At 45.6% G+C, this 25448-nt stretch overlaps 1 protein-coding gene across 9 annotated transcripts in view; it reads right to left on the bottom strand.

Moving 5' to 3' along the window:
- The window catches only part of PDZD2 (PDZ domain containing 2), a 355674-nt gene that overhangs the window by 52011 nt on the left and 278215 nt on the right, over positions 1–25448 (bottom strand). For 8 of the 9 annotated variants that reach the window (XM_059173721.1, XM_059173722.1, XM_059173719.1 and 5 more), the window contains one exon: positions 22335–22490. In XM_059173721.1, coding sequence (XP_059029704.1) covers positions 22335–22490 — 156 coding nt within the window. Of the gene's footprint in view, positions 1–14586; positions 14797–22334; positions 22491–25448 lie in introns of those variants that run through there. The other variant, XM_059173726.1, reaches the window with a different exon arrangement.

Raw genomic sequence — 25448 nt, 5'->3', positions numbered from 1 at the left:
AAATCTGTGTTCTTGTGATGCGAGCCCAGTCGCAGCCAAATCTTCTTTATTTTCAGAATCTGAGAGAGGCGGTTTAAAAGAGAATCACAGCCTTGAGGAATAACCTTCTTCTTCTTCTTTTTTTTTTTTAAAATCTCAAATGTGCCAAAGAATGAGACGACATTTGGTTTCTGTGATCTATAAAATACCGATACCATTCCTTGTACCAAGGAAAGCTTACGCAAAAGATGGTATGTGTTACATGACCACCGAAAGCCCAAGATTAAACCAGTCAGAATGGACCTAAAGGCGCTGCAAAGAGGCGCAAATGTACACTGTTGAGCTCAAAGCAGAAGCACAATCTGATTTCAGAACCCCTGGAAGGTGTCTGCACAGAGTTCTGAATTTAAACAGATTCTTTCCCTCTTGCAACAGAAAATAGTCTGTCATGATTTGAGGCGGTATGGAACTCAAGGAACAGAAAGTAACAACATCCAAATTGCAATTCTGATTACAATGTGCCTCTCTTCAGTCTTTGCACTATTGTCTGAAAATGTCCACACTCTAAAGAGTCCCTTTGCTGTGTTTTTATTTTTTCAGATGCACAGAACAAATCAAACTGTTCTGGAAATGATGTCATTTTAGTTGTTCGAAAATGAAATGTGCAAAAAGTTCTCCTGGAAAGCCTTTGGTTCAGCTGGTATAATCTATTATTCATGATCAATTTCTAATGCATGTGTTATACAACAATGCCATTAAATTAATGGAATCTAATATAATTTGCCAATTTCCAAGTTAGAGCCCTTCTGTTTGAGCAGTTTTCTACACATGTAGCCTATGAGATTCTCTCTCACTGAAGAAGAATCTTTAGCTTCTGGTTTTGCAGTGAGGTGGTAGAGCAGAATGGTTAAGAATCCAGCTGCCTGGACACAAATTCTGGTTTTTAGCAATTTAGGCCCATTAGTCATCCACCTTGAGCTTCAGTGTTCTCATATGAAAGATGGGGTTTGATTTAAGAATTAAGTGATAGGAGCACCTGGGTGGCTCAGTGGGTTAAAGCCTCTGCCTTCAGCTCAGGTCATGATCCCAGGGTCCTGGGATTGAGCTCTGCATCAGGCTCTCTGCTCAGCAGGGAGCCTGCTTCCTCCTCTCTCTCTGCCTGCCTCTCTGCCTACTTGTGATCTCTGTCTGTCAAATAAATAAATAAATAAATAAAATCTTAAAAAAAAGAATTAAGCGATAGTTGGTTTTTTATTTTTTTAAGTTTATTTACATATTTTTCAGAAAGAGCACACAAGCAGGGGAAGCAGTAGGCAGAGGGAGAGGGAGAAGCAGGCTCCCCTCTGAGCAAGGAGCCTGATGCAGGAATCGATCCCAGAACCCTGGGATCATGACCTGAGCTGAAGGCAGATGTTTAACCAACTGAGCTACCCAGGCGTCCCTACGTGATAGTTTTCTGATTAAAGATGACCGATTTCCCTCCTTTTTCCCCCTTCATTTGAAACCACACTCAAATGAAGAGAAGAGATTTTAAAGTGAAAGACAATCCCACAGGCAAAGAGAACAGCAACAAAATGTTGAGGACAACAGCAACAAAATTCTGGAAACCAGTAAGCAGACGGATATGTGGTAATGGATCCAACTTGAGAAAACGGAATTCTAAGCTGGGGTCAGAGAAAGCTGAAATGCAACCCAGTTTGAACAGAAAAGTCTCCTCTGGCCCCCACGTCCCAAAGCTCAGGAGTTGCCCATAAAGGGTCTCTGGAAGTAGGGATGTGGCAATGGTGAGAGTGGAAAGTGGCTGGCACAGGTATTTAGAAAGGATCTGATTTTGTCCAGGCATCGGGAATGACCTGGACAAACTCTGGTGTGCAACAGAATCACCCAGAAAGTTAATAACAAACGTGGATGCCCAGGCTGATGGAAGTGGAGCAGGGCTTGGGGCTTCGTGGTTCACTATTGCCCTGGTCCAAACAGAGCCGGGTTGAAAGGGTTTAGGTGTTAAAATTATCTGGTAATGATCTAACAGGGTTATGATGAGGACTTAGTAACAATGCACTTGAAAGTACTAGCAGAGTACCTAACTGTACCCCAGAAGTACCGTGAAGATTCAGCCAAACAAAACTCTCTCCAGCTTTCTCCCCACCAAGGCCCAGGGTGCCTCTAGATTTGATGATTATGCCTACCGGGATTATAGCTCTAGACTGCAGAGATAAACATTTCCACTTCCTACCTATAAGTGGCAACACATTTAATGAATGAACAAAGCAAGACAAACGGTGACCCAGCATGGATATGCCATCTTGCTGTATTCACGATGAGAAAAAAAAAACTCCATAAAATTACTGCAAACCTAACAGCTTAGAACTGTTTCAAATGCATGTTCTTGGAAATGTATGCTCCTGGAAGCCGGGTCTGCACGGGACACCAAGGATGACCTGAGAACACACTCTGGCCTCAATCTGAGCAGAAGCAGGGGCAGACAGACAGTCAAGAAACGTGCGGCGATTAACCAGAGGAAGGACGAGGCTTCTGTGAAGGAAAAGCAGAGATCCCAGACAACAGGCCGTGCAGGTCTGAAGGGGAGAGGAGGCTGTGAGGTCTAGAAGGCCAGTGCCCGACCACAGTGAAAGTGGGCGTCACACGAATGGGGAGACACTTAAGCTTTTACTAGATTGGAGGGCATGACTGGGGACTCAAGAAATCCACCCCAGAAAAAGAGGCAAAACCACAGGAACAGAATGCAATGAGGCTCCGATGGCTGTTTCAGGCCCAGCAGACAATGAGAGGTGATTTAAGAACAGCAGAGCTTGAGTAAGAGGATTTGGGATCAGAAAGGGATTGAGAGGGATCAGAAAGTTTGTACAGATTTGAAGGTGAATGGTAAAGAAGCCCACGAGGAGATTTAAAAAAAATTCCTGGGTCAATTTGAAAGGGACACAGTTATTTTTGTTGGCCTGACGGAAGTGGCCTGAGAAACGTATGGGATTCCGACTGGACAGGAAGTAAACACAAGACCTGCCAAGGGAGCTAGGCAGGATGATCACAAGCCAGAACTTGATGTCGGTCAGGTAGGAGCAAATTTCCTGGCTCGAATTAACCAACTCAGAAGTGGTGGTGGTCTAGATGCATATGAACAACGGATACTTTAGAAACAGAAAACTCATTGATTACACACCTTGCACAATGATGAACCCCACGTGACAGAATCTAGAATAGTAGTTTAGGAAAAACGTCTCTGCCAGAAAGCAAAGAAACAGGGGAAGTTTAAAAAACAAACAAAGCAAAACAAAAAACCATCCAGACTCAGTAGGCAGGGCTGGGAAAGAAGAAAGGAGTCCATTTAAACAGCAGATGAAACAGAAACTCAAGGGAGTCTTCCCAAAAGGAGATGGAGATGAAACTCTAGAGACATATTCGATTGCTGCTCCAAAATATGTAGCCAAAAGCCATGTTCCTCAACCCCTGGAACATTCAAAACCCGGAGGAAAGACAAATCTCAAGGAGCAGGTGGCAGGAGTAGCAGCCCTCCCGAGCTCATTAGGGGTGGAAGCCTCAGAAGCGTCAGCAGCAGGTCTGGTCCATGAACCTGCAGAGGGTGTTTTTCCAGCTGAATCAAAGGGGAGGAGAAACGCAGCTTTCTCTAGTCTAAGTGCTTCTCTGCATTTCTAAGAGACGGTGGACATGGAAAAAGGGGGCCCCCGGACCGAAAATGGCTGCCCCAGAGAACACAGAGCCTCTGTCAGAGGCATAGTCCACACCGCCCCCCTCCACGCAGTGTAGCAGGCGGCTGGCTACTTTCGTCTCAAAGTGCAAATGCAAATCAGGCAGATTTTGAATATAAATGAAAAGTACTTTAAGTAGAACCAACTTGATTTCCCCCCTCCAGATTGGGAGGAGGATTTCTGCCAGCTGAGTTTAAATTCATGGTCATGGACTCTAAATAACCACCACAGACTGAGTTGTATTTTGAGGAGACAGGACTATTTTCATCAGTGCTCCTTTATTTGATATGACTGGGACTCTGCTATGCGCTGCCGGGAGACCATCCTCCAAGGGCTTCTCCCATTTCTATGTGGCTTGAGAACTGAGGCACAGGCTGTTTTTACTCTGGATTATCTATCTTTTCAAAGCTAAAGCACCTTGAAAGTCAGAGCTAGTGCCTCTGGAGGAAAAGGCAGCTTTGTTTATCGTCCAGTAGAACAAAGATAATGTCTCTCTCTGGAGCGCGGAGCAGTCAGATCTGCTTGCAGTTTGTCATGGAGCACGAGGGTTGCCGGCAATCCAGGTTCCTCAGCTGCGATACAAATCGACTGCTTGTGCATCTGCTCGAGCTCCTCTGCATCATTCCTTCTGGCCTTGGGGATGCAGGGGAACAGTGTGCAAACACGATGCTCTAAACCGGGATTGAATCCTAAACCGGGATTGGAGAAAGCCAAAAGCTACTTGCTGTGCCATCAGTAACGAAGTCGTTTGTCTCTGGCCCAGGAATCTCATATCTTGTGGCAGCAGCCATGAAACTGTAGTGGGAAATCTCAGACGTTTTACAGTTCTTGATGTGGTCTTTGGGCAAAATTAAATAAGGTCCTGGGAACAAAAGTTTGCCTGGGACAACTATCTAGGCATGAGGGATTGGCTCATTTTTCTAAATGTCAAGGATGTAGGTCCATTTACTCTTTGTCCATTCACATTTCACTAAAAGAGAAAGCATACAAGAGACTCGCTGTTGGACAAATGCAACTTTCTCGGAGCTGAAAGAGCCGTATTTGTTTTGCAGTGAGAAACGGCCCAGGCAAAAGAAAAAATAGGAGAAATTGAAGGAGGCCATTAAGTGCTTTGGTTTTTAACTCAAAAGGTGAAGGAAATTTAAGACTGGATGTTAATGACTTTCGATTTTAATGTCTTTGGATTATGACTTACAAGGAGGTTTGAATTTGTGGGGATGGTAATGATTTGAATATCATTATTGTGTTGACATTTTCTCTCTTTGTAGCCCCTCTGAAAAGCTGTACTGAACAGTGAGGCTAGGAATAATTTTGTAGGAGAAATAGCCTAGGATTGAGTTTTAGGTTCTGGTAAGCTTTAGTCTTCTGGAGGCAAGGAGCAAAGCATCGTTACCTTAAGAGACAGGTCCCCTGGGTCCAAGTTAAAAGTCTAGTACTTAGGAATGGTCTATAACTGCCATCCAAACCATTTACGAGATCTCCTTAAACACACTGTGACTAATACAATGTTGACTCCTGAGCATCATCTGTCTTTCTCAGCAAACTTTTGAAGCCTTACAAACAAACCGTGCAAAGTGTGGCTTTCATCTCCAACCATCTCCATTGTGCAAGCAAATCTGATCCCAAGGAAAACTGCAGGAGGACGGGTTGCACCCAGTTCATGCCATGTTTTTACAGTTCCCAGCACTTGAAAAAAAAATAATCTGCAGATGTGACAGAAGACATCCAAGCTCCAAATCCCTAGGAGGCTGTGCTGGCTCATCCCCCTGGTCTGTGTCTATGGGACAGTGGAGCGTGGCGATTTCCCTTTTATGCTTCACTCACACTCAGATTATTTTTAGGCTGCCAAAGGAAGCTCATTTTCCAGATCTCTGGGGCAGATGTTTGAGTGACCAAAGGAGAACCAGATGGCCATCAGAGAGGCCAGGGCTGGGAATGAATAACCGTTCAGAAAACGGGAATCAGAACAACAATAAATCAGCCCAAAGCAACAAGAAGCCTGTGAGTTGACTGCAGAAATGCAAACAGAAATCCGCTGTTACGTTAGAGTCACTGCTTTCCAACAAAGTGGACTTGGGACTGAAGAGGAAGACAGTGAAACTGAAAAGTAAAACTTGCCAGACCCCAGAATGTTCTAGTACACGTACAGTGTGTGTGCAGAGCGTCAGAGGCAGCTGGGGAGAAGCAGCAACTGATGGGGGACCCAGGCGTTCGGGCTGGGGCCCTGAAAATGAAACAATATTGTCCTTGTTCTGAGCCTGTTTCTGGTTTCCTCCCATTGATCATCCCCAAACAATCTGAATGGGCTTAACATGCTTGGTTGCTGATTATTTGGATGATGTTTATGCATACACGTTAAACAGATTTCTTAGTCCCCTGGAAAGGTGAGGCAAAGAAATCACCTTTAGGATGTTGGAAGGTTATCAGGCACTGGTCCACGTTTGCCTCCCTCGTGGCAGGTTTGTATGTGTCACCATCCCAAGGAGAGGACAGTGTCCTCAAGTGACTCAGTTCTTCAAAAATAATAGGAGATGCGGATCGCAAGGGGAATCTGTACATGTCCCTCCTTGGTACTGATTTCAAACTCAGACAAGGCGAGTGCAGACACTCTCTACAAAGCAGGAATCTATCACTCTCTCCATGTTCCATGACCTAGTGGGTGAGAAAAATGTGGAGCCGGGAGCTCTTCTTTGGCTTGTGGGCTGGCTACTATCGGCAGATCTTTGGGTCATTTCTCAGCAGGAGCTGGCTTCCTGCTCTCCTTGGAGAGCAGGACAATGAATTTTTTTTTTTTTTTTTTTTTTTTTTTTAAAGGGAGGGAAAGATGGAGGAGGGGAGAGGGAGAGAGAGACTCTAAAGCAGTCTCCACACCCAACACAGAGCCTGATGGGGCGCTCGATCTCACAATCCTGAGATCGCAACCCAAGCCAAAATCAAGAATGGGACATTCAACGGACTGAGCCACACAGACACCCCTGATCTTCTTTATCCTCCACTCCAGAATGATAAAATCGTGTGTGGGGGGGACAATCTCAAGACACACAAAAGGTAGAAGTGGGTGAGCTATCAGAAAAGAAAAGCATGGGGCACCTGGGTGGCTCAGTCATTAAGCGGCTGCCTTTGGCTCAGGTCATGATCCCAGGGTCCTGGGATTGAGCCCCACATAGGGGTCTCTGCTCAGTGAGTCTCCCTCTCTCACTCCCCCTGCTTGTGTTTCCCTTCTCCCTGTCAAATAAATAAATAAAATATTTTTAACAAAGGTATGTTCAAAGAGACCCAAGAAGCAAGTAGAAGGGATGGGGGAAAGAAAATAAGGTATGAATTAAGACAGTCCCATACCAACGTTTTCTCTCTACAAATATTTCTCTAGAGAAAGTTTTACATGATTATCTGACTTAGAAAAATAGAAGATCATTTTTACTGAACACACCATGGAGGCAGGTTTTAGACGGAGAGTAACTGGTTGGGCTGTAGACACTGCCGCCAAGGGCTGATGTGCTGGCAGGTTCCGGGGGGTCACCCTGCGGCCTTCTGCTGCCTCTTCCAGATCAACCAGACTTGTACCCTCCACTCATTATTCTCCAGGACTGGTACCAAAGTCACGCTGATTTGCTGATGTCTATTTCTAAGGGTATGCACTTATTGAAGAATCTGACTGGAAAGCTGGGGTGTGTTCATGGGAGCCCACAGAGGAAGCAATTAGAAGAGAGGCTGCCCCAGGCTCACACATGATCATCTGTCAAGGGGTTGGCAAACTGCTCCCTGTGGACCAGATCTGGCTCCAGATCTGTTTCTGTGAGGTTTTAGTGGAAGACAGTCATGCCCATTAGTTTTCTGATCGCCAATGACGGCGTCTACACTACAAAGGTGGAAGTAAACGGTTGCAGCAGGGACTGGCCAGCAAAGCCTGAAATGCGTATGATCTGTAACTGCTGACCCCTCATCTGTAGGAATAGTTCAAACCCTAGCCCTCTACCGCCCACCTCCATCCCTAACCAAAGTCACTGTGAACAGACCTGAGAAGTTTTAAGAAACATAACTTAATAGGGGCGCCTGGGTAGCTCAGTGGGTTAAGCCTCTGCCTTCAGCTCAGGTCATGATCTCAGGGTCCTGGCATCAAGCCTCACATTGGGCTCTCTGCTCAGCGGGGAGCCTGCTTCCTTCTCTCTCTCTCTCTCTCTCTGCCTGCCTCTCTGCCTACTTGTGATCTCTCTCTGTCTGTCAAATAAATAAATAAAACCTTAAAAAAAAAAAAAAAAGGAAACATAACTTAGTCCGCTGAAGGGAAGGTACTAACAGGAAGAGACATCTTAAGGAACCTGCTACTGGAGAACAGGCTCACTAGTCTACCATAGAATTTCCTCTAAGGACATCTTCGGCATCCATGATTTGTGATTTTATCTTTAAATTCCATTTTATTTATTTATTTATTTATTTATTTTTTAAAAAGATTTTTATTTATTTATCAGAGAGAGAGAGGGGGAGAGAGCAAGCACAGACAGAATGGCAGGCAGAGGCAGAGGGAGAAGCAGGCTCCCTGCTGAGCAAGGAGCCCGATGTGGGACTCGATCCCAGGACGCAGGGATCATGACCTGAGCTGAAGGCAGCTGCTTAACCAACTGAGCCACCCAGGCGTCCCTTTAAATTCCATTTAAAAATGATATTGGTAAGAAACTCATTTGAAATAACAAGGGTTCTCTTTTTAAGATGCTCATAGTTTGCTAAGTGTCACAGAATCACTGGCCACCACTGAGAGCGATTTAATCAGATTGCTTTAATAGCAAACATACCGCTTGGAAGAAACAGAAAAGATTTTGCTTGTTGGATGGCCTTTTATGTTATTGATGTTGATAGCGAAAGTGGGGGAGATGGTGTGGAGAAGAAGGATAGAGGATTTCCTGGAGTCCTGGAGTCTCCTGGGGGCCAGGGAGGCTGTGGGTACCCACAGTAGGGGAGCTGAGAGCAATAGGAGGGCTCCGGGCTTCAGGAAACCTGTGAAGACAGGGACTAGCAACTGAGAAGGAGCAGAGCACAGGAAGCTGAGGTTTCGAAAGTAAACAAAATCCTGTTCCAACTATTGCTTAGGATTAGCCCTGCCTTCACGAAAAAAGGTGGAGAGGAAATTCTCATCCTTCCTTCCGACCACCAAGGACCCCCTTGATCGCAGAGGCCAGTTCTCTGCCTGGTGGGCTGCACCTGCTCCCTTCCTCCACCGACCCGTCAGTCACACTGCCTCCTGCCTTTCCACCTGCATGGCCACCTTTCCTGCAGCACAGGCTCTGGTCACTTCCCAGTGGGGCTACTGCAAAGGCCTCCACACCTGTGTCGGCCTCCACCCCTGCTCTGCTTTTCTTCAGTCTCGCTGTTTCTCTACATCACCGTTGGAATAATCTTAAAACTAACACTCGGACTCTGTCACTCAACTTGAAAACCATCACCGACTCTAGTACTTGTAAGATAAGTCAGATTCCTTAGTCTGCAACTAAAAGCGTGGACTAAATATCTGTGCTTCATAAACTATTTGTTGATTCTTTTTTTTTTTTTTTTTTAAAGATTTTATTTATTTATTTGACACAGAGAGAGGGATCACAAGTAGGCAGAGCAGCAGGCAGAGAGAATGGGGAAAGTAGGCTCTCTGCTGAGCAGAGAGCCCGATGTGGGGCTCAATCCCAGGACCCTGAGATCATGACCTGAGCTGAAGGCAGAGGCTTAACTCACTGAGCCATCCATGCGCCCCCTATTTGTTGATTCTTGAACAGGCCATAAAATTTATTTGAGGACCACTGTGCATATTGTTCTGCTCTAGAAACTCACCCATTTCTGTGGGTGTTCCCCACAGATGGAGTAGTCAAACACCACCCTATTTACTGAACCCTCCCAGATTCCTGGGAGAAATCCAATGTCCCTCCTCTGGGTCAATATGGGATATGGCTCTTACTATACAGAAGAGGGGAATATGAAAAGTTTAGTAATACCTATAGTTTATTATGGAAAACAATAAATCCTGTTAAGAGAGGAAGACGGTGTCTGTTATCTCTTTGTACCCGCTGAAATCCCCAGCACAGCTCTCAGCAGCATGGGGATGGCAATGTTAGGCTGGCTGTAGTCCAGTGTTGGCCCTTCCAGGACCTGGCTGTAGGCTCCCGCACGGCCAGGTTACCAGCTTCTGTGGTTGTATCTGGTGTCAGAGCAAAGAGTGTCAGGAAGGAGTAGAGATGTCCTCAGCTTCTGGAGCTGAGGACAGGCGGTATGCGCATGTGTGTGTGACGTATAGGTTATCTGTCTGTCTCTACTACCTTAAAAGACAATTCCACAAATATCTACTAAGTAAATATGTCTTTCCTAGAGGAAATAAGTTTGAAGAGCCACACAATAGCTTTACCAAAAAAATTTTAAAATCACATATCCCATTTATAAATCAGGAGTGGTCTTTCTGATTTTAAGTGCTATGATATGAGAAACAGACAAATGAGATTGGCAATCAGAGACAGCAGAGATGACAGAAGCTGGCACTATTAGAAAAGACTCTTTGAAAGAGGAGGAGAGCTTCAAAAACTTGATAGGCAGAAGCAGAAGGAAGGATATTTCAAGTGAAGGTATAAGAGAAAGAACCAGAAGGGAGAGGCTTGGTTTTCATTTTCTGCAAATGTCATTTACTGAGATCAGCCAGTACATAAAACGTCAGGCAAGCAAACAACAGTATCCATAGGGGTGGGGAGAACCCCATCAAACTTAAACAAATCTATTCCTTTGAGAAATGTCTGCCCTAGATTCTACAGGGGAACTTCTGATCTCTTACATTTTGCTATGTTTTTATTTCCAGGCTCTGCACTACCGTTTTGCATAAGACATAGTGAAAAAGGAAAAAGCACCCCCCAAACTCCAAATCTTCCATTGCTCATGAAGCCTTCAAGTGAGGGGTGTATGTGTGTGTGTGTGTGTTTCCTAGCATACATTGCCTATTTGTCTAACTCATCTATGCACTGTCAAAGTGGTTTTGTCATTTTCCTAAAAAAAACAACACAATTACTGGAATTGAACCTAAGTGGGAATATCCTGTTTCTCTTAAGAGAGCAAGAATCTGACTGTATCAGCACGATCTCCATTTACAGTCTCAAAAGACACATACATCTCAAGGATTTCTGTTACTTTCAAGGCTGAGTGAAGCTCATAAACAAATAAGATAGATTTCCTAAGGTATACGGTGCACAAATGAGTCGTGCTGCCCCATTTTTCCCTCCTGTGTAACTACCATCATTTTGGCTAGGGCAGAAAAAGTTTTCCTTTCAGTTTCATTTCTGAACTGACTACCTTCCTCCAGTCTTAATATACCTGCTTTATATTGCAGTGTGTGGATCCCAGATTTAAACTCCCAGAGGACATATAAAACTAAATTATTAGGGGTGATATTTATAAGAGGGAAATTCGTAATGGGGGGCAGGGCTTAAAGGCATCTTGGACTGCGGTAATGGAAAGAATACACAAAGACAGGAACCAACATGCCTGAAGTTGTAGTTGCCTCACGACTTCGAGGGTGTTATTTTCACAAAAGAAATTAATGAGAAGGCAAATAAATTGTATTACGTGCTCTAATGGACCACATTCTATTTTCACTGAAATTTGAAGGACTTTTTCAAAGTTAGAAGGCGATAACAGCGTTGACTGCATGCTAAGATTCGTAAATTATAACCCTATGCTACTGTGCTAATGTGTGTACACTGTAAAAACCCGAAACAACCTAAAAATGAAATAAAATCTATACACGTTCTACTACTTTCCGCCTATGCTCCACAGGATGGTCTGGCATTCCCCACTGGCTGTGTACACCCCACGGTGGAGACCGCTGTGCAGAGAGGGTAGACACAGTATTTGCTTTTTTTAATGCAAATCACTTGAGCTGTTTACTTCCTTGAGAAGTGCAAACTGCTTGTTGGGAAATGCAGCCAAGAGCCAGGTAACGAGTTGGAACAGGCCCCAGAAAATGCACCGCGGGGACTCAGCCTAATGCAGACTTCAGCCGTTTTCTGGGCAATTTATCTAGGCCCAATCATTACTCTTATCTTCCTTCCCCCCACCCGTTTAAATAATCAGTTCATCTCCTTAAGCATGAAACCAAACCAAACGAAAAACCACCCCCAAATTTAAATCTCCTTTCCCTAGACCAGCAATAATTGCAGCCTTGTCTCATCTTGTCCTGGCAATTCTGCACCTCGCACTGGCCTTCGTGCAGCCTCTAAACACGTGGCCCGAGCCAGCTGACGTCTGGCTTAGGGAGCATCTGAACGGGCGGAGACCTGTGTGGGCAAGTGTCGGACTCTGGTGGGGAAAGAGAGGGTAGTTCACTCTCTGCGACCGTGGAATGAAAACGTACAACTCCGCGACCTGTGGATCAGTATATGTGTCGCTGCCTGCTTCGGGCTGTGCTGGGAACACGTGGTGTGTGCGCCAGGACCTGGCGTCTCCAAGTCTGCAAAGGCAACGAGAAACACTACGAGATGCGCGCAAGTCTCTGCTCGCGGAAGATCCAGAGTGGGCTGGGGAAGTCTGTGTTTCCAGGTTTCCCATAGCACCTCAAATGCATGGCCTTACTCCCTCATCCCAAACTATGGAAAGGAGGGAGCCTGTTGGGGGCCTAAACCTTCCCCTTGTCCCGAAGCCACGGGCACACAGGGGGTTCACGCAGCCCCCAGCCGGGAGACTCAGGAGCCCTGCCACCTTGCAGCCGGCCCTGAACACGGCCACGTGGCCAACAAAGGCTGTATCCGAACCTGCCGCTTCCGACAGCAGTCACCTGCTCCCCCAAGTTTGCTTTTCAAAATCTGGGTGGGCACCAGAATCACTGGGAAGCTTCTGAAGACGAACTCCTGGACCCTACCCCACTCCAGCCAGGACCCCAGCGATCTGAGGACCAGCTGAGACCACGCCCTCCCCGTGCACTGGGGACACAGAGTGCGGGGCTTTCCCCCGCACACTGACGCATCTGAAACACACACCCATTCCCCTGGCATATTTGAGACGTGCTGTGAACGCCTCTCTGAGGACATTCACCTTTTCTTTCCCAGCTCTTTTGCTTTTCCCTCGTAGCTGCCTTGAGCCATCAACATGACTGGTCTGGGGGGATGAGCAGAGTTAAGCAGGCTTCTCTCTCACCACACATTTCTAGCTTATAAAAGGCACGGTTTGGACCAGCTGATCTCCACGGTTCCCTGTAGCTCAGACACCTCGCAGTTCTGTTCATCAGAATCCCCAACTCTGAGACTTTCCCGTTCCACGCTCTTTTCCCTGATACCTTTTCGGCTTGTCTTTTCGCTTACAGTCCATGCACTCCTTTGCCAATGCCCCTGGGATGTTTAACCTTTTGTAGTTACTATTGATTTGCTTAAAAACAAAAAAAAAAATCACATCCTAAATTCCATCTCTGGCCTGCAGCTTTCAAACCTTAACTGAACAAAAAGTAAAGAGATCTACTCATTTGTTAATGAGGTGCTACCACGAATGTCCCATTTTTAGGGAAGCCATGCTGTGTTTTCCCCAATGCTATACATAGAAAAATGATTTCTCTATCATCGATATTCCCATGCCAGGTGGAAAATCCAGAAGGAAGAGGCAGATAAGGCTTCCTAGCTTGCAGGCACAAACAATAAGCGCCATGCCTGTTTTAAACTCATGACATGCTGGTGAAGGTGGACAAGTCAGTGGGAGATGACCAAACATGACGAGGGGGGACATCCACTGTCCACCTGTCCTAACACCCTTCCATCCCGTACATATGTGCACACTGAGAGCCAGCAGTGAAGCCCTGGGGTACATGAGGAAGCAAACTTGACATGGTCCCTGTTCACTTAGGTCTTACATTAAGCAAGTCAGTGCATGCGTCATTATAATCTGTGTTAAGGACCATGAAGGAAAATACAGGCCCTGTTATAGGCTGGGGGTCCAGGCATGAAGGATAAGTGTATCTGGGAAGACTTCTAAGGAGAAGTGAGTCCTGACGTTAGACGAGGAATAAGAGGAAGCCCAGAAAGAAGGGAAGGTCATGTCTGACCCGGGGGAGTGAGCCATCTCGAAGCAGTTGCTCAGAGACAGCCTGAGGTGAGCAGCCCAGACCCCTGCGCCCGTGTGAGCAGACTGTCTTAACAGCTTCTCCTCAAGGCTTTAGGGAAAGAACATCTGCTCCCCTTGCAAAAAGGGTAGGGCACCCTGTTGTCAGTCTCTGTGCATGAATAGTTTTATTCTGTGAAGATCCGATTTCCAGTCAGATATGGGGTCTCCCCATTTTATTTTATTTTATTTTATTTTTTTAAAGATTTTTATTTATTTATTTGAAAGAGAGAGATCACAAGTAGGCAGAGCAGCAGGCAGAGACAGAGGGGAAGCAGGCTCCCTGCTGAGCAGAGAGCCCAATGCGGGGCTCGATCCCAGGACCCTGAGATCACAACCTGAGCCGAAGGCAGAGGCTTTAACCCACTGAGCCACCCAGGCACCCCGGGGTTCTCCCCATTTTAATACTAATTGCAAGTTTACGTAGTTGGTGCTCACGGTTCCTTGCACAAGGCTCTCTTCTCGGCATCACCAGGAAAAAAACCTAGCTTAGGCACAAAACAAGAGACCGTTTCCCACCTAGGGCAGCTCGACTCAACCAGAAATGGTACTTCTAGACACCGCAGTACAAGTTCTCGGTGCCTGGACGCTCAGGAAACTAAGGGCTGACACTTTATCCGTTATTCAATCCAAACAAAGCACAAGAGCTCCTGTCCTTTCTTTCCATATATAGATTAATACCTACCCGCAAAGGTACCAACGCTTCCAGAAGACTGGAATTCAGGTTCTCCCACCTCCTGACTACCCCACCGACACAGAATCAAAGGCCAATTTCACTCACAGAATTGTAAGATCCAGTGAGGCTCTTCTCGCCTTCTGAAAGGTGAAGTCCTTTATTTTCTTCTTAAACCCTCCTCAGCCAAAAGTTCTCTAAGATTTCCCCGAACTGGTGATTCCAAAAACGTTAGAACTGATTCCCTTGATGTCAGAGGAAGCCGGATACAGGCCCGCTGATTGATGTGCTAAACGAACTCTTCCCAGCTGAGCCTTGACAATCGCAGGTTTGGCAAGACAATCGTTACTTCTGGTTTTGTTTTTGTTGAAATAGAAAGAGGCTCCCAACTCCTTAAGAGGTATCCCCCAGTCTATGCCCTGTTCTAGCAAAACTTTTCTTCCCTCTCTTCGTTTTAAAAGAGAGGAGCCACTTTCTCAGGAGGCTAGACCCGAGAAAGGACACATATGTTTTGGAATAGCCAATAACACAGTTGCCACCCCTTTTACTGGAGGGCCCTGACGTTCTCAGATGTCAGCCTGGGTCCAGATCACCTAGAAAGCTTGTTCAACTGCATTGCTGGCGGCCAGCCTCAGGGTTCTGACTCAGCAGGTCAAGGGTGGGACCTGAGGATCTGTGGTTCTAACAGATTTCCAGGTGATGCTGCGGCAGCTGCTCCGGGGACCATACTTTGAGAACCACTGCTCCGGGGACAGCTTTATGATCAAGAAATATGTCCTGAGGAGTGCCTGCCTGGGTGGCTCAGTCGGTTAAATGTCCAACTCTTGATTTTGGCTCAGGTGATGACCTCAGGGTCAGGAGATCGAGCCCTATGTTGGGTTCTCTCTCCCTCTGCCCCTTTCCCCTGCTCATATGCACGCTCTCTCTTTGTCCCTACTAAAAGAGAAATATGTACTGAGTAAGTACTGAATACAGGGTACTCCAATGGATACTGGGAGCCCAAAGAGATATACCTGACTTCAAAAGTTTACAAAGTTGGGGCACTTGGGTGGCTCAGTGGGTTAAGCCTCTGCCTTTGGCTCAGGTCATGATCCCAGGGTCCTGGGATTGAGCCCCACATCGGGCTCTCTGCTCAGCAGGGAGCCTGCTTCCTCCTCTCTCTCTCTCTGCCTGCCTCTCTGCCTACTTGTGATCTCTGTCTGTCAAATAAATAAATAAAATCTTCAAAAAGAAAAGTTTACAAAGTTCAAGTATTTTCTTTCTTCCCTAAAGAGATAAGCAGCCACAAGTAAAGAGACAACAGCACCTGCTAAATGCTCAGGGAGCAGTGATCAGCAGATTCAGCACAGAGAGAGATGCTGATAGATGTTTTGAGTAGAGGGCAGCCTTGGAGATAACTCTGAACTCGATCTGGTCCTTGAGAGGAAGGTTAGCACTTAGATAACCAGCGATGAGACACATGTGTAATGCCTCAAAGCAAAGCATCTCAGTTCCTTTCAACACTGATTCGCCTTTATACAGGGAGGTTGGCAGCGATGAGACACATGTGTAATGCTGCATCTTGGTTCCAAGTGCGCAAAACTTGCACCTGAGTTGAGACTCCCTCACCTGGGCACGAGGACCAGAAGGGAATTACTCTTCCTGATTCTCTCTCCAGCAGCAAGGCCAGATTTCGCAGCACTGCGATGCCCCACAGTGTGATAGCCTCAATGGGGGAAGAGGCAGGGGCAGGGGCGAATTCCTCGGAAGAGCAGACGGGGAAGGGCGCAGGCAAGGGCATGTGTTGGGGTCAAGAGGAGTAAAGAACCAAGAGTCAGAGGCTCGTGGACCCAGGCTTGTACTTCAAGGACATAAGAGGACCAGGTGAGCACCAAGGGACAGATAAGAAGTGGTCAAGGAATGACCAGAGATCACAGGAGAATCCTTCCTCTTGTCAACCTCCTATTAGATCCCAGACCTGCCACCATTCTAGGGTGACAGAGATGCTTAAGGCATCATGGTCTTTGCCCTTGAAATGCTCCTGTCTAATAATGAGGAAGACAGAAGAACAGAAAGATCAGTTATGAAGGCAAGAGGGTAAGCACTCTGGAAGAAATTTTCATAATGTCATGCAAGTGCAGAGCAGAGACCAAAGAACTTTGGGGGGCTCAGGGAAAGATTTGCTTATGCGGAGAAGCAACATTTGGGCTGGGCTGAGGAATCTCTTCCAAGTGCAAAGAGGAGGTTCAAAGGCACAAAGTAGTGGAGAGTTCTGGAACACTGGGGAATGTGGAGCTCACGTGCTAGGGGAGGACTGTGTGTGTGTGTGTGTGTATGGCTGCCGGGAGTATGTCCAGACGTCAGCCCAGGCAGGCAGGAGCTGACGTATTCCACGTTAAGGAGGTGGGATTTTAACCTCAGTGTGATTGATAGTCCCTGAATAATTTTATACCATTAAGCCACATGGTCAGATCCTAATTTACAAATTGTCATTGCAGAGCAGAAGATAGTGGGGAAGACAGACTTGAGAAGGAATGGCCAGTCCCATGGACCAGGACGGCAGCCGGCATGGCGGAGGCGGCAGCCTTCCACACTGGATGTGGAGGGGTGAGTGATGGATGGTGGAGAGGGAGCCCTGTCACTGAAGCCAGACCCCTCCGAGATGGATGACAATTATGCAAATGACCATAGCAGTTCACTGTCCCGCTCCCATTCCCTTTTCCCTGCCTCTACTCCTCAAATTTGATATCCACCACTTGGTTTCATTCCCAGCACCACTGGACCGTTTTGGAAGGAAAATCTCCTTGCTGTCCATCGTAGCCATGAAAAGTAAATCCCAAGGGTGTTCATCACACAACCTCAGCATTTGTGTTACATTCGCTCAGCCAAGTGCTTGGAGCTCACCGTGCCTTACAGGTGCAAAACCAGTCAACGTCTGAGTGCAGCCTGACAGCAGGTCTAATCATTATCACCTGTGAAATAAAAGGCTTTTGAACTTGATTAAGCAGCACTAGGTTTCTTTCATTTAAATAGCGCATTCGTATTTAAAAAATGATGAAAACAGAGGTGCTGAATTATAAACATAGAACGGAAAAGAGAATTTTTCTCCCCACAGTGGTTCAGTATGTTTGCAAGGCACTGCAGGGCAGACCCTGGGCACACCTTGAGATCCAGAAAGTACTTTGCATCAGCTGCCCTCCAGCCTGCAGGGCTCTGTCTCGTCCTCCTCCGTTCTCCTGGCTGAAGCCAGAGCTCAAGAGGATGGTGACACGTGACTGGTGTTGCGGCATTACTGGGGAGCCAGGGAGAAACCCAGGTGTCCCCCCTCGGGGAGTGCTTTGCGGAGAAGCAGAGCAGAAGGCCAAGTACGCGAGGTGGTGTTGAGGCTCCGAGAAGGGAGAACTGTCAAGGCAGGATCAGTGTAGGTTTCACACGGATAATGGATTTGGGATTTGTCTATGAAAGCCCCAGGTGACATGACGGAGGTCTCCTAACGGACGGCACTGAAACACTGACTTGTGGAGAGTTAGTGCTGGGTTTCCCAAATAAATTATGTTCTCACATAATGCACTGATATGCGTTTGGCAGAACTACAATAAACATACAAAACAATATGATTAATCGGTAAACCTTTTTTTTTAAGATAATGTTATTGGTGATGATGGGAACTGGCCACCACTAGATCACTAAATTAGTAATAAATAACCTCTCTGGAGAAAACCTTTGACTATGCAATTCTGCTTAAGCTATTTAAGAAAATAGGAAAATAAAAAAATGTGCACAGAGGTATATGGGCGAAGCTATTCTGTATAGCATTCTTTATAACTTTGAAAAAATCAAATACACCTGTGATTGATGAAAACAGAATTTCTGGTAGAAAACTGGTGAAATAAGCTATGGCACTTCTATGTTGTGGAATATTAGCCATTATAAATCATGCTTCAGAAGCCCCTTTAATGACATGGGGGAAATGTTCATGATTATATCACTGAGATCCTACCAAGTTTCAGAAGTTAATATAAGATCAATTAAAAATACACATGGGCTGTGGCATCCAGGGGGTGCAGTTGGTTAAGTCCGACTCTTGGTTTTGGCTCAGGTTGTGATTTTGGGGTTGTGGGATCGAACCCTGTGTTGATGCTTCTGCTTAAGACTCCCTCTCTCCCTCTGCCCCTCCCCAGTAGTCCCCTCACCCCCCATATGCACACATGTTCGTTCTTTCTCCCCCACAAATAAATCTTAAAAAAAAAAATATATATATATATATATATATATATTTATTTATGTGGTTATCTACAGATTTAATGCAATCCCTATCAAAATATCAACAGCATTTTTCACAGAACTAGAACAACCCAAAAAATAGCATGGAGCCACAGAAGACTCCAGAGAGCCAAAGCAATCTTGAAAAAGGAGTAAAAAGCTGGAGGGATCAAAAATCCCAGATTTCAAGATATACTACAAAGCTGTAATGATCAAAATAGTATGGTACTGGCACAAAACCAGACACCTAGATCAACGGAACAGAACAGAAAATCCAGAAACAAAGCCATGACTATATGGTCAATTAATTAATGACAAAGGAGGCCAGAATATGTAATGGGGGAAAGAGAGTCTCTTCAACAAATGGTGCTGGAAAAACTGGACAGCAATATGCAAAAAAATGAAGCTGGACCACTTTCCTACACCACACACGCACACACACACGCACACACACGTGCATGCACATGCGCACATGCACGCACACACACGCAAACACACACACAAATTTGTGGCTAAAGACCTAAATGTGAGACCTGCAATCCTAAAAAAATCTGAAAGAGAACACAGGTAGTAATTTCTCTGACATCCGTCATAGCAGCATTTTTCTAGATGTGTCTCCCGAGGCAAGGGAAAAGCCAAAATGAACTACCGGGACTTCATCAAAATAAAGTTCTGCACAACAAAGGAAACAGCCAACAAATCTAAAACACGAGCTACTGAATGGGAGAAGATATCTGCAGATGACACTCAAGCTGCTTTCATAATCTGACTATTGTTAACAATGCTACAATAAACATAATGCATATATTTTTTTGAATTAGTGTTTTTTGTATTCTTTGGGTAAATACCCAGTAGTGGAATTACTGGATTATATGGTAGTTCTATTTTTAACGTTTTTCCAGAGTGGCTGCGCCTATTTGCATTCTCACCAATAGTGCGTGAGGCTTCCCCTTTCTCCACAAGCGCCCCAACACTTGTTTCTTGTGTTGTTTCGACCTCAGCCATTCTGACAGGTTGAGGTGATAATTCATTGTGGTTTTGATGTCCATTTCCCTGATGATGATGATGTTGAGCATCTTTTCAAATGTCTCTTGGCCATCTGCAGGTCTTCTTTGGAGAAATGTCTGTTCATGTCTTCTGCCCATTTTAAAAATTAGATTATTTATGGTTTTGGTGTTGAGTTGTGTAAGTTCATTATATATGGACACTAACCTTTTATTGGATAAGTCATCTGCAAAGAGGTGGTGGGGAGAAGACACTGGGTACTCTGGTCCATTCAAGGCTTTTTCAAGGACCATCTCCTGCCTAAGGGGGCTAGAATGTTGATAGGAACCCAAAGGCCCTTTGAGGCTGCCATGCTGCGCTGCAGTCAGTTGTGGACCTTGGAGTAACCATAATTCTTATGGTGGATAAATCCAGTCAGATTTGGGTGTCATTTTCATTAGCATTCAATGAACACTTATTCTGCTGTTTGTTTTTAAATTCATTTCATTATTTATAACTCAGTACCAGATGTAGTGGGTAAACTCTAGAGATTCATTGGGACCCCAGTCCAGTCATCACGTTACCTCATGGAGTATTTAGAACTGGTTGGGAGAAACAGATCTTAATCAAATAATCACAAACCCAAGTGTGACAAGTGGTTCACAGGAGAGCCACCTACTCATGCTGAGGGCAAAGAGATTTAATATACATGGGTGTATTCAGGAGAAGTTTCTCTGAGGCAATAACATTATGAATAGGAATCATCAAAGATTATTCAAATTCAATTCCTATTCAAAGATGAATAGGAGTAATCTTATTCAGGCAGAAGATTCCAGAAAGAAAGAGAGAGAGAATAGCATTTGCAAAGGTCCTGTGGCAGAAAAGCATGGAGTCCTTCTAGAGGGACCACAGGAAGGGTGGTGTGGTGGTTGCTTAGGAGTAATAATGAGCTCAGTGAGAAATAAGTTTTGAGAAGTAAGCAGGAGTCAGAGAAGCAGTCTAGGCCACGAAAATTAGTTTGGTCTCTGCCCTTACTAAACATAAAAATTAAGGGCAGCCACACACTGGTGTCAAAATACAAAGAGATGGGAATAATCCCACAGTTGTTTTTTAAACTGTTCACCTTAACCTCATTCATTCAGTTCTGATTTATTTATTTTATAGGTTACTGTTCTGAGAAAGTTCTCTTTGGAAGGAAAAGCAGCTAGAAAAATGTAACAATGGGCTTATACAGAGCCTGTGGGCAAATTACAAAAAGGTATCTCTTCTTTGTGAGGCTTTCCCTCCTTGACTGGAAAATTATCCCAATATATTGAATTTGTTAGAACAAAACTCTTTATTGCCATCTTTCAGAAAACTGTCCTAATGAACAGAAAAGCCTAGGATGTTTTCGAAGCGAATGGTGCTGCTTCAAGGTAAGACATGTGCAGCCCACAGCCACACAGCCATGCTCGGTGGCCCTGGATGTCCGGGGAATCGAAAAGAAAGGAGAAAAGCAAATTTTCTTCCTTAAAATAAAATGGCATGTTATTATGCCATTTTACGGCATATTACATATGCCATACAATTACATATTATGTAAATGTAACAAAACATGCATTTTTTGGTTTTCTGAGACCTAATTATAACCACAGTGAATTTTCTGATGCTCACCCGTGCTGCCCGGGTTTAGCGCTGGTGGGAAAGAATAAGGGGCTCCCATGGCAGAAGGGAGTCCCCACCCCATGGCTGGTTGGGTGGGGAATAAGAGCTAACAAGAGCTGACGCTAAAAATGCCACATCGGTCACTTCTGGGATCCAGAGAGGAAACAAGGGGCCACACTGCAACCTCAGTTTGCCAAAAGCCGTCCGGACCCCGCGTGCCCCGCGCAGTGGACCACGGGGGTATGAACGCACAGGCGGTGTAAAGAAGAGCCTGGTGAGCGTCCTGGTTTCCTTAAAACCGTAAGACACAAGGGTGCCTGGGTGGCTCAGTGGGTTAAAGCCTCTGCCTTCGGCTCTGGTCATGATCCCAGGGTCCTGGGATCGAGCCCCACATCGGGCTCTCTGTGTAGCGGGGAGCCTGCTTCCTCCTCTCTCTCTGCCTCTCTCTCTGCCTGCCTCTCTGCCTACTTGTGATCTCTCTCTGTCAAATAAATAAATAAAATCTTAAAAAAACAAAAAAAAAAACAAACAAACCGTAAGACACAGCCACACCTCTGTGCCTGAACGAGCTTTGTGCTTTTGGAACATTCCACTCTCCACCACAATCTCTCCCTCTAAGTTTAAATTCACAACCAATCGTTTTCAAACACTACATCAAAAAGTAGCAATAAAATCCTCCTGTATATATGAATGACTAAGTGTCCTAAAATTGATACATGCAGTGAACTTAATACACAGTTGCTCGCTCATCTCATTTCCAGTTTCAGCGTTTTTTTCTTAAATGGAAATCGTTACCCTCACAGGTTTGTCTGGGAAGATCCTGATTAAAAAAATAATAATAATAAATAAAATAAAAAGAACGCCCTGTGGCGTTCCCATGCCGGTCTCTATCCTACTGTCTTAAGCTATTATTTCTGATCCTGCCATCACCATCTTTGGGGAAACATCATTCCAGCACAGCAGCTGGGGAAACCAGAGACACTTACTGCTCCCCGGACAGAAGACGAGCCGGGTCCTTCGTCTTCTTCCCCGTTTGGCTCCTGGTCTTCGTTGTCGGTCCAAGAGGACACGTCCTCTACTGAGCTGGTCAGATCAGGCAAACTCTTAGACGTTAACCTCAGGATGTCCTCAGCAGAGTTCTCCTAAGGGGACACAATTAAAGAGTCGTGAATTACCCTGTGGCACCAAGTAGTTCTGGGTCAAAGAAAACCCAGCAAAGCCCACTGGGAGTGCTCGTGGGCTCTGAACCTACAGACCATAGGGGAACGTAGGTTCCACATTTCTAGGCTGGTGAGGTTACTTTATATGTCAGGGCTGGAGACCCAATTTAAACCCTAACCAAATTTTTTTTTTTCCCTGAAAAATCCGTGTTTCTTAGATATTTCTGCAGGCATTCCAAATTCCCTGAACTTTAGGTCCTTTGATATCCTCTTCTGCCTTGCGTTCAGGGTAGTTTAAGCACCTCATGTACAGGCCACCATCTTAGAGCTGCGGCCTCTGCCCAGTGCTCCAAACACACCTCCCTCCAGTATCCCCTCCAACCCACACCTTCCAGTCCAGCCATACTGACCTTCCAACACGCCAGGCTCTCCCCTGCCCAGATTCCTTGTCTACCAGCAGCTCCCTCTGCCCAGTGAGCTCAGCTTCCTGGCTCAGCACTCTCTCCTGTAACCCCTCCTGGACCATCTCAAGAGGCATCCGGTTCGCCTCTCCCTTCTTCTTGAATGTCCTTTACTGTTTCTTTCGTCACCTGGCACGTACGTCTGAATATACCTCTCTCTCCTGGTTATCTGAGTGTTCCTCAAACTGAATGTCATTTCTACTCTTCGTCGTGTCCCCAGGCCCAGCCCAGAGCCCTGATATCCACGTGCTCCCCCCCCTCACGGCTCATCTCACTAGCATACACTCACTGGAAAGAAATTAGACTGTTGATTGAATCACGCCAGTGGAGACTGATAACGGACGTCTCTTCAAAGAAAGAAGCCCTTGAACAATTTTTAAAGGTCAACAAAATACATGGAATCGACTTCATTAAGATTAGGCTATAAAGAGGCCTCCACCAACAGCCCTTCTTCCTTCCTACACACAGACAAGGCTGCAGGGGTTGGTGGGAGGCAGGCGAGGTCACTGGGGCCACGTGACAATCCTCACCCGCAGAGGTGGCCCACTCGGCCACCAGGAACTCTCTGGGGAAACAGCACAGCCCAGGAGGCCAGGGACCAGGGCTGTGGCTGATCTGAGGCCAGAAAAGAAGAGAAATGTGTCCTCCCTTCTCCCCACACCAGTCATTTTTACAAGGAAGGAAGCCTGTGGAAAGCTTTGGTCGCCATATTCCCCCGGGGCTTGACAGAAAGGAGAAAAACAGAAGACACCCATTTTAAACAACGGGTGTTATTAAAGACCATTTGTGAGCAGGCGCCTGGTGACAGTGACGTTTGTTACTAGTGTGACACGCGTCCCATCTTGGAGGCACCCAAAGCTCCTTCATGTCAGGTCCGTAAGTGGGAATGCTATAGTTAGATTCTACCTCAGGGAAGGAAAAAGCTATGAAGCAAAAAGTGAGTTCAGCCCTCTTCTGTGAGGTCAGCTCTACTAGACCATTAATGGAAACGAGTTTTTAAAAGACATGAAGGTCCCAGCTCGTGAGTAAATGGCATAACAGCCACAGGATAGAAGACTCCATGGTCATTAGAAATGGCGCCACAGAAAGGCACTTTCTGATGTGGAAAGATTCTTACAGCATGCTACTTAGTGGAAAAGCAGGTGAAGAACAGTATTATCATTTTATTAATGGACGTTAACAATTAGCCGGGTGTTATAATATGTGATAACTGTTTCTCCAAGGGCATCTTGCAACCAGCTGCCTTGTTCGGGCTTTTACGTTTCACTTCATCTCCCTGACATTCCATGAAGTAGTTACTGATTCTCACCGTCCGGGCAAGAAAACCGAGGTTTAAAAAAAATGCAACAACTTGTTCAAGACACACAGCTTTTAAAGGGCTGTGCTGGCTCTGATGTCCATGGGCATTTTGTCTTGTTGTGCTTGAGTCCGTTAAAAATAGAAAACATGCCTGGACAGACAGATCAGGTAATGGGTAGAACTACTGGTGGTGTTATGAAAATGTTATCTTCCTTTTCTTCTAGGGTTTCTACATAGACAAAATAAATGCATATTACTTGCTAATAAAATCTGAGAGTGCTAAAGAGAGAGAGAAATCTGTATGGATAGCATGTGCTCCCCGGGACAGCAAAGCACACTGGGAAATTCTGATTTCATTCACTTGACAAAACCTTTCTAAACTCTTATGCACAAGCAAACAACCTATTTGTATGGAGACATGAGACAGCCTGTCCTGAAGACAGTCATCGTTATATTTTCAAAACAATATCCTAAAGTTTGGTGACAAAGTGACTACTTCCTACAATAATAATTTACATTTTTATTATTCTTTGTACTCAGCAAATCAAATGCTCTTTCCCCCCGGTTCCTCTCTTCAAATGTGAAGACAAAACAAAGACTCTGGATTGCGTGCTCTTGTTGGGTAACAAAGAGGCACGGATGCCAAGAGGTGTGGAAAGACTTTTCTCTCCAAGGTGGCTGAGCGTCTTAAAGGGTGGGGATTCAGTTTAGGAACAAACAGTGGGCAGCTGCTATAGCAACATATTGCCTAGCGGTGAACGGAGCCTATGGGAAGAAATGAAGGGTATCGCCTCTCTGCGGTCTGGTCATCGTTAGGCCTCAATGCATTTGATCAAGGGCAGTAGGTTGAGTGCATGTCCCTAAAGTCAAAGCCTCCAGCAGGAACACATTATCCTTCTCTAATGCCATTGGCTCCGTGTCCTTCATATCTTATCTGATAAGAGGCAGCTTTCCATACAGGGAAGAAGCATGAAACTTATGGGTCCACGATGAAACCTGTTTCTGTCCCCCACTGCTTGTGTGACCTCCAGGGAAATGAAATAACCACTTAGATGTTAATGTCATCTTTTGAATAAGAAGAACTAATACCTCTCTCATGGGGTTTCAAGAATTAAATGAGATCAGAGGGAGAAAGCCCCTGTACCCTGTGGATACCTGATACATGTTAATGTCCATTCTT

This window comes from Mustela lutreola, chromosome 5 (assembly GCF_030435805.1).
Source record: "Mustela lutreola isolate mMusLut2 chromosome 5, mMusLut2.pri, whole genome shotgun sequence".
Taxonomy (NCBI): domain Eukaryota; kingdom Metazoa; phylum Chordata; class Mammalia; order Carnivora; family Mustelidae; genus Mustela; species Mustela lutreola.
The sequence above is the reverse complement of the archived record's forward strand: the minus strand, read 5'-3'. Positions and strand labels throughout refer to the sequence as shown.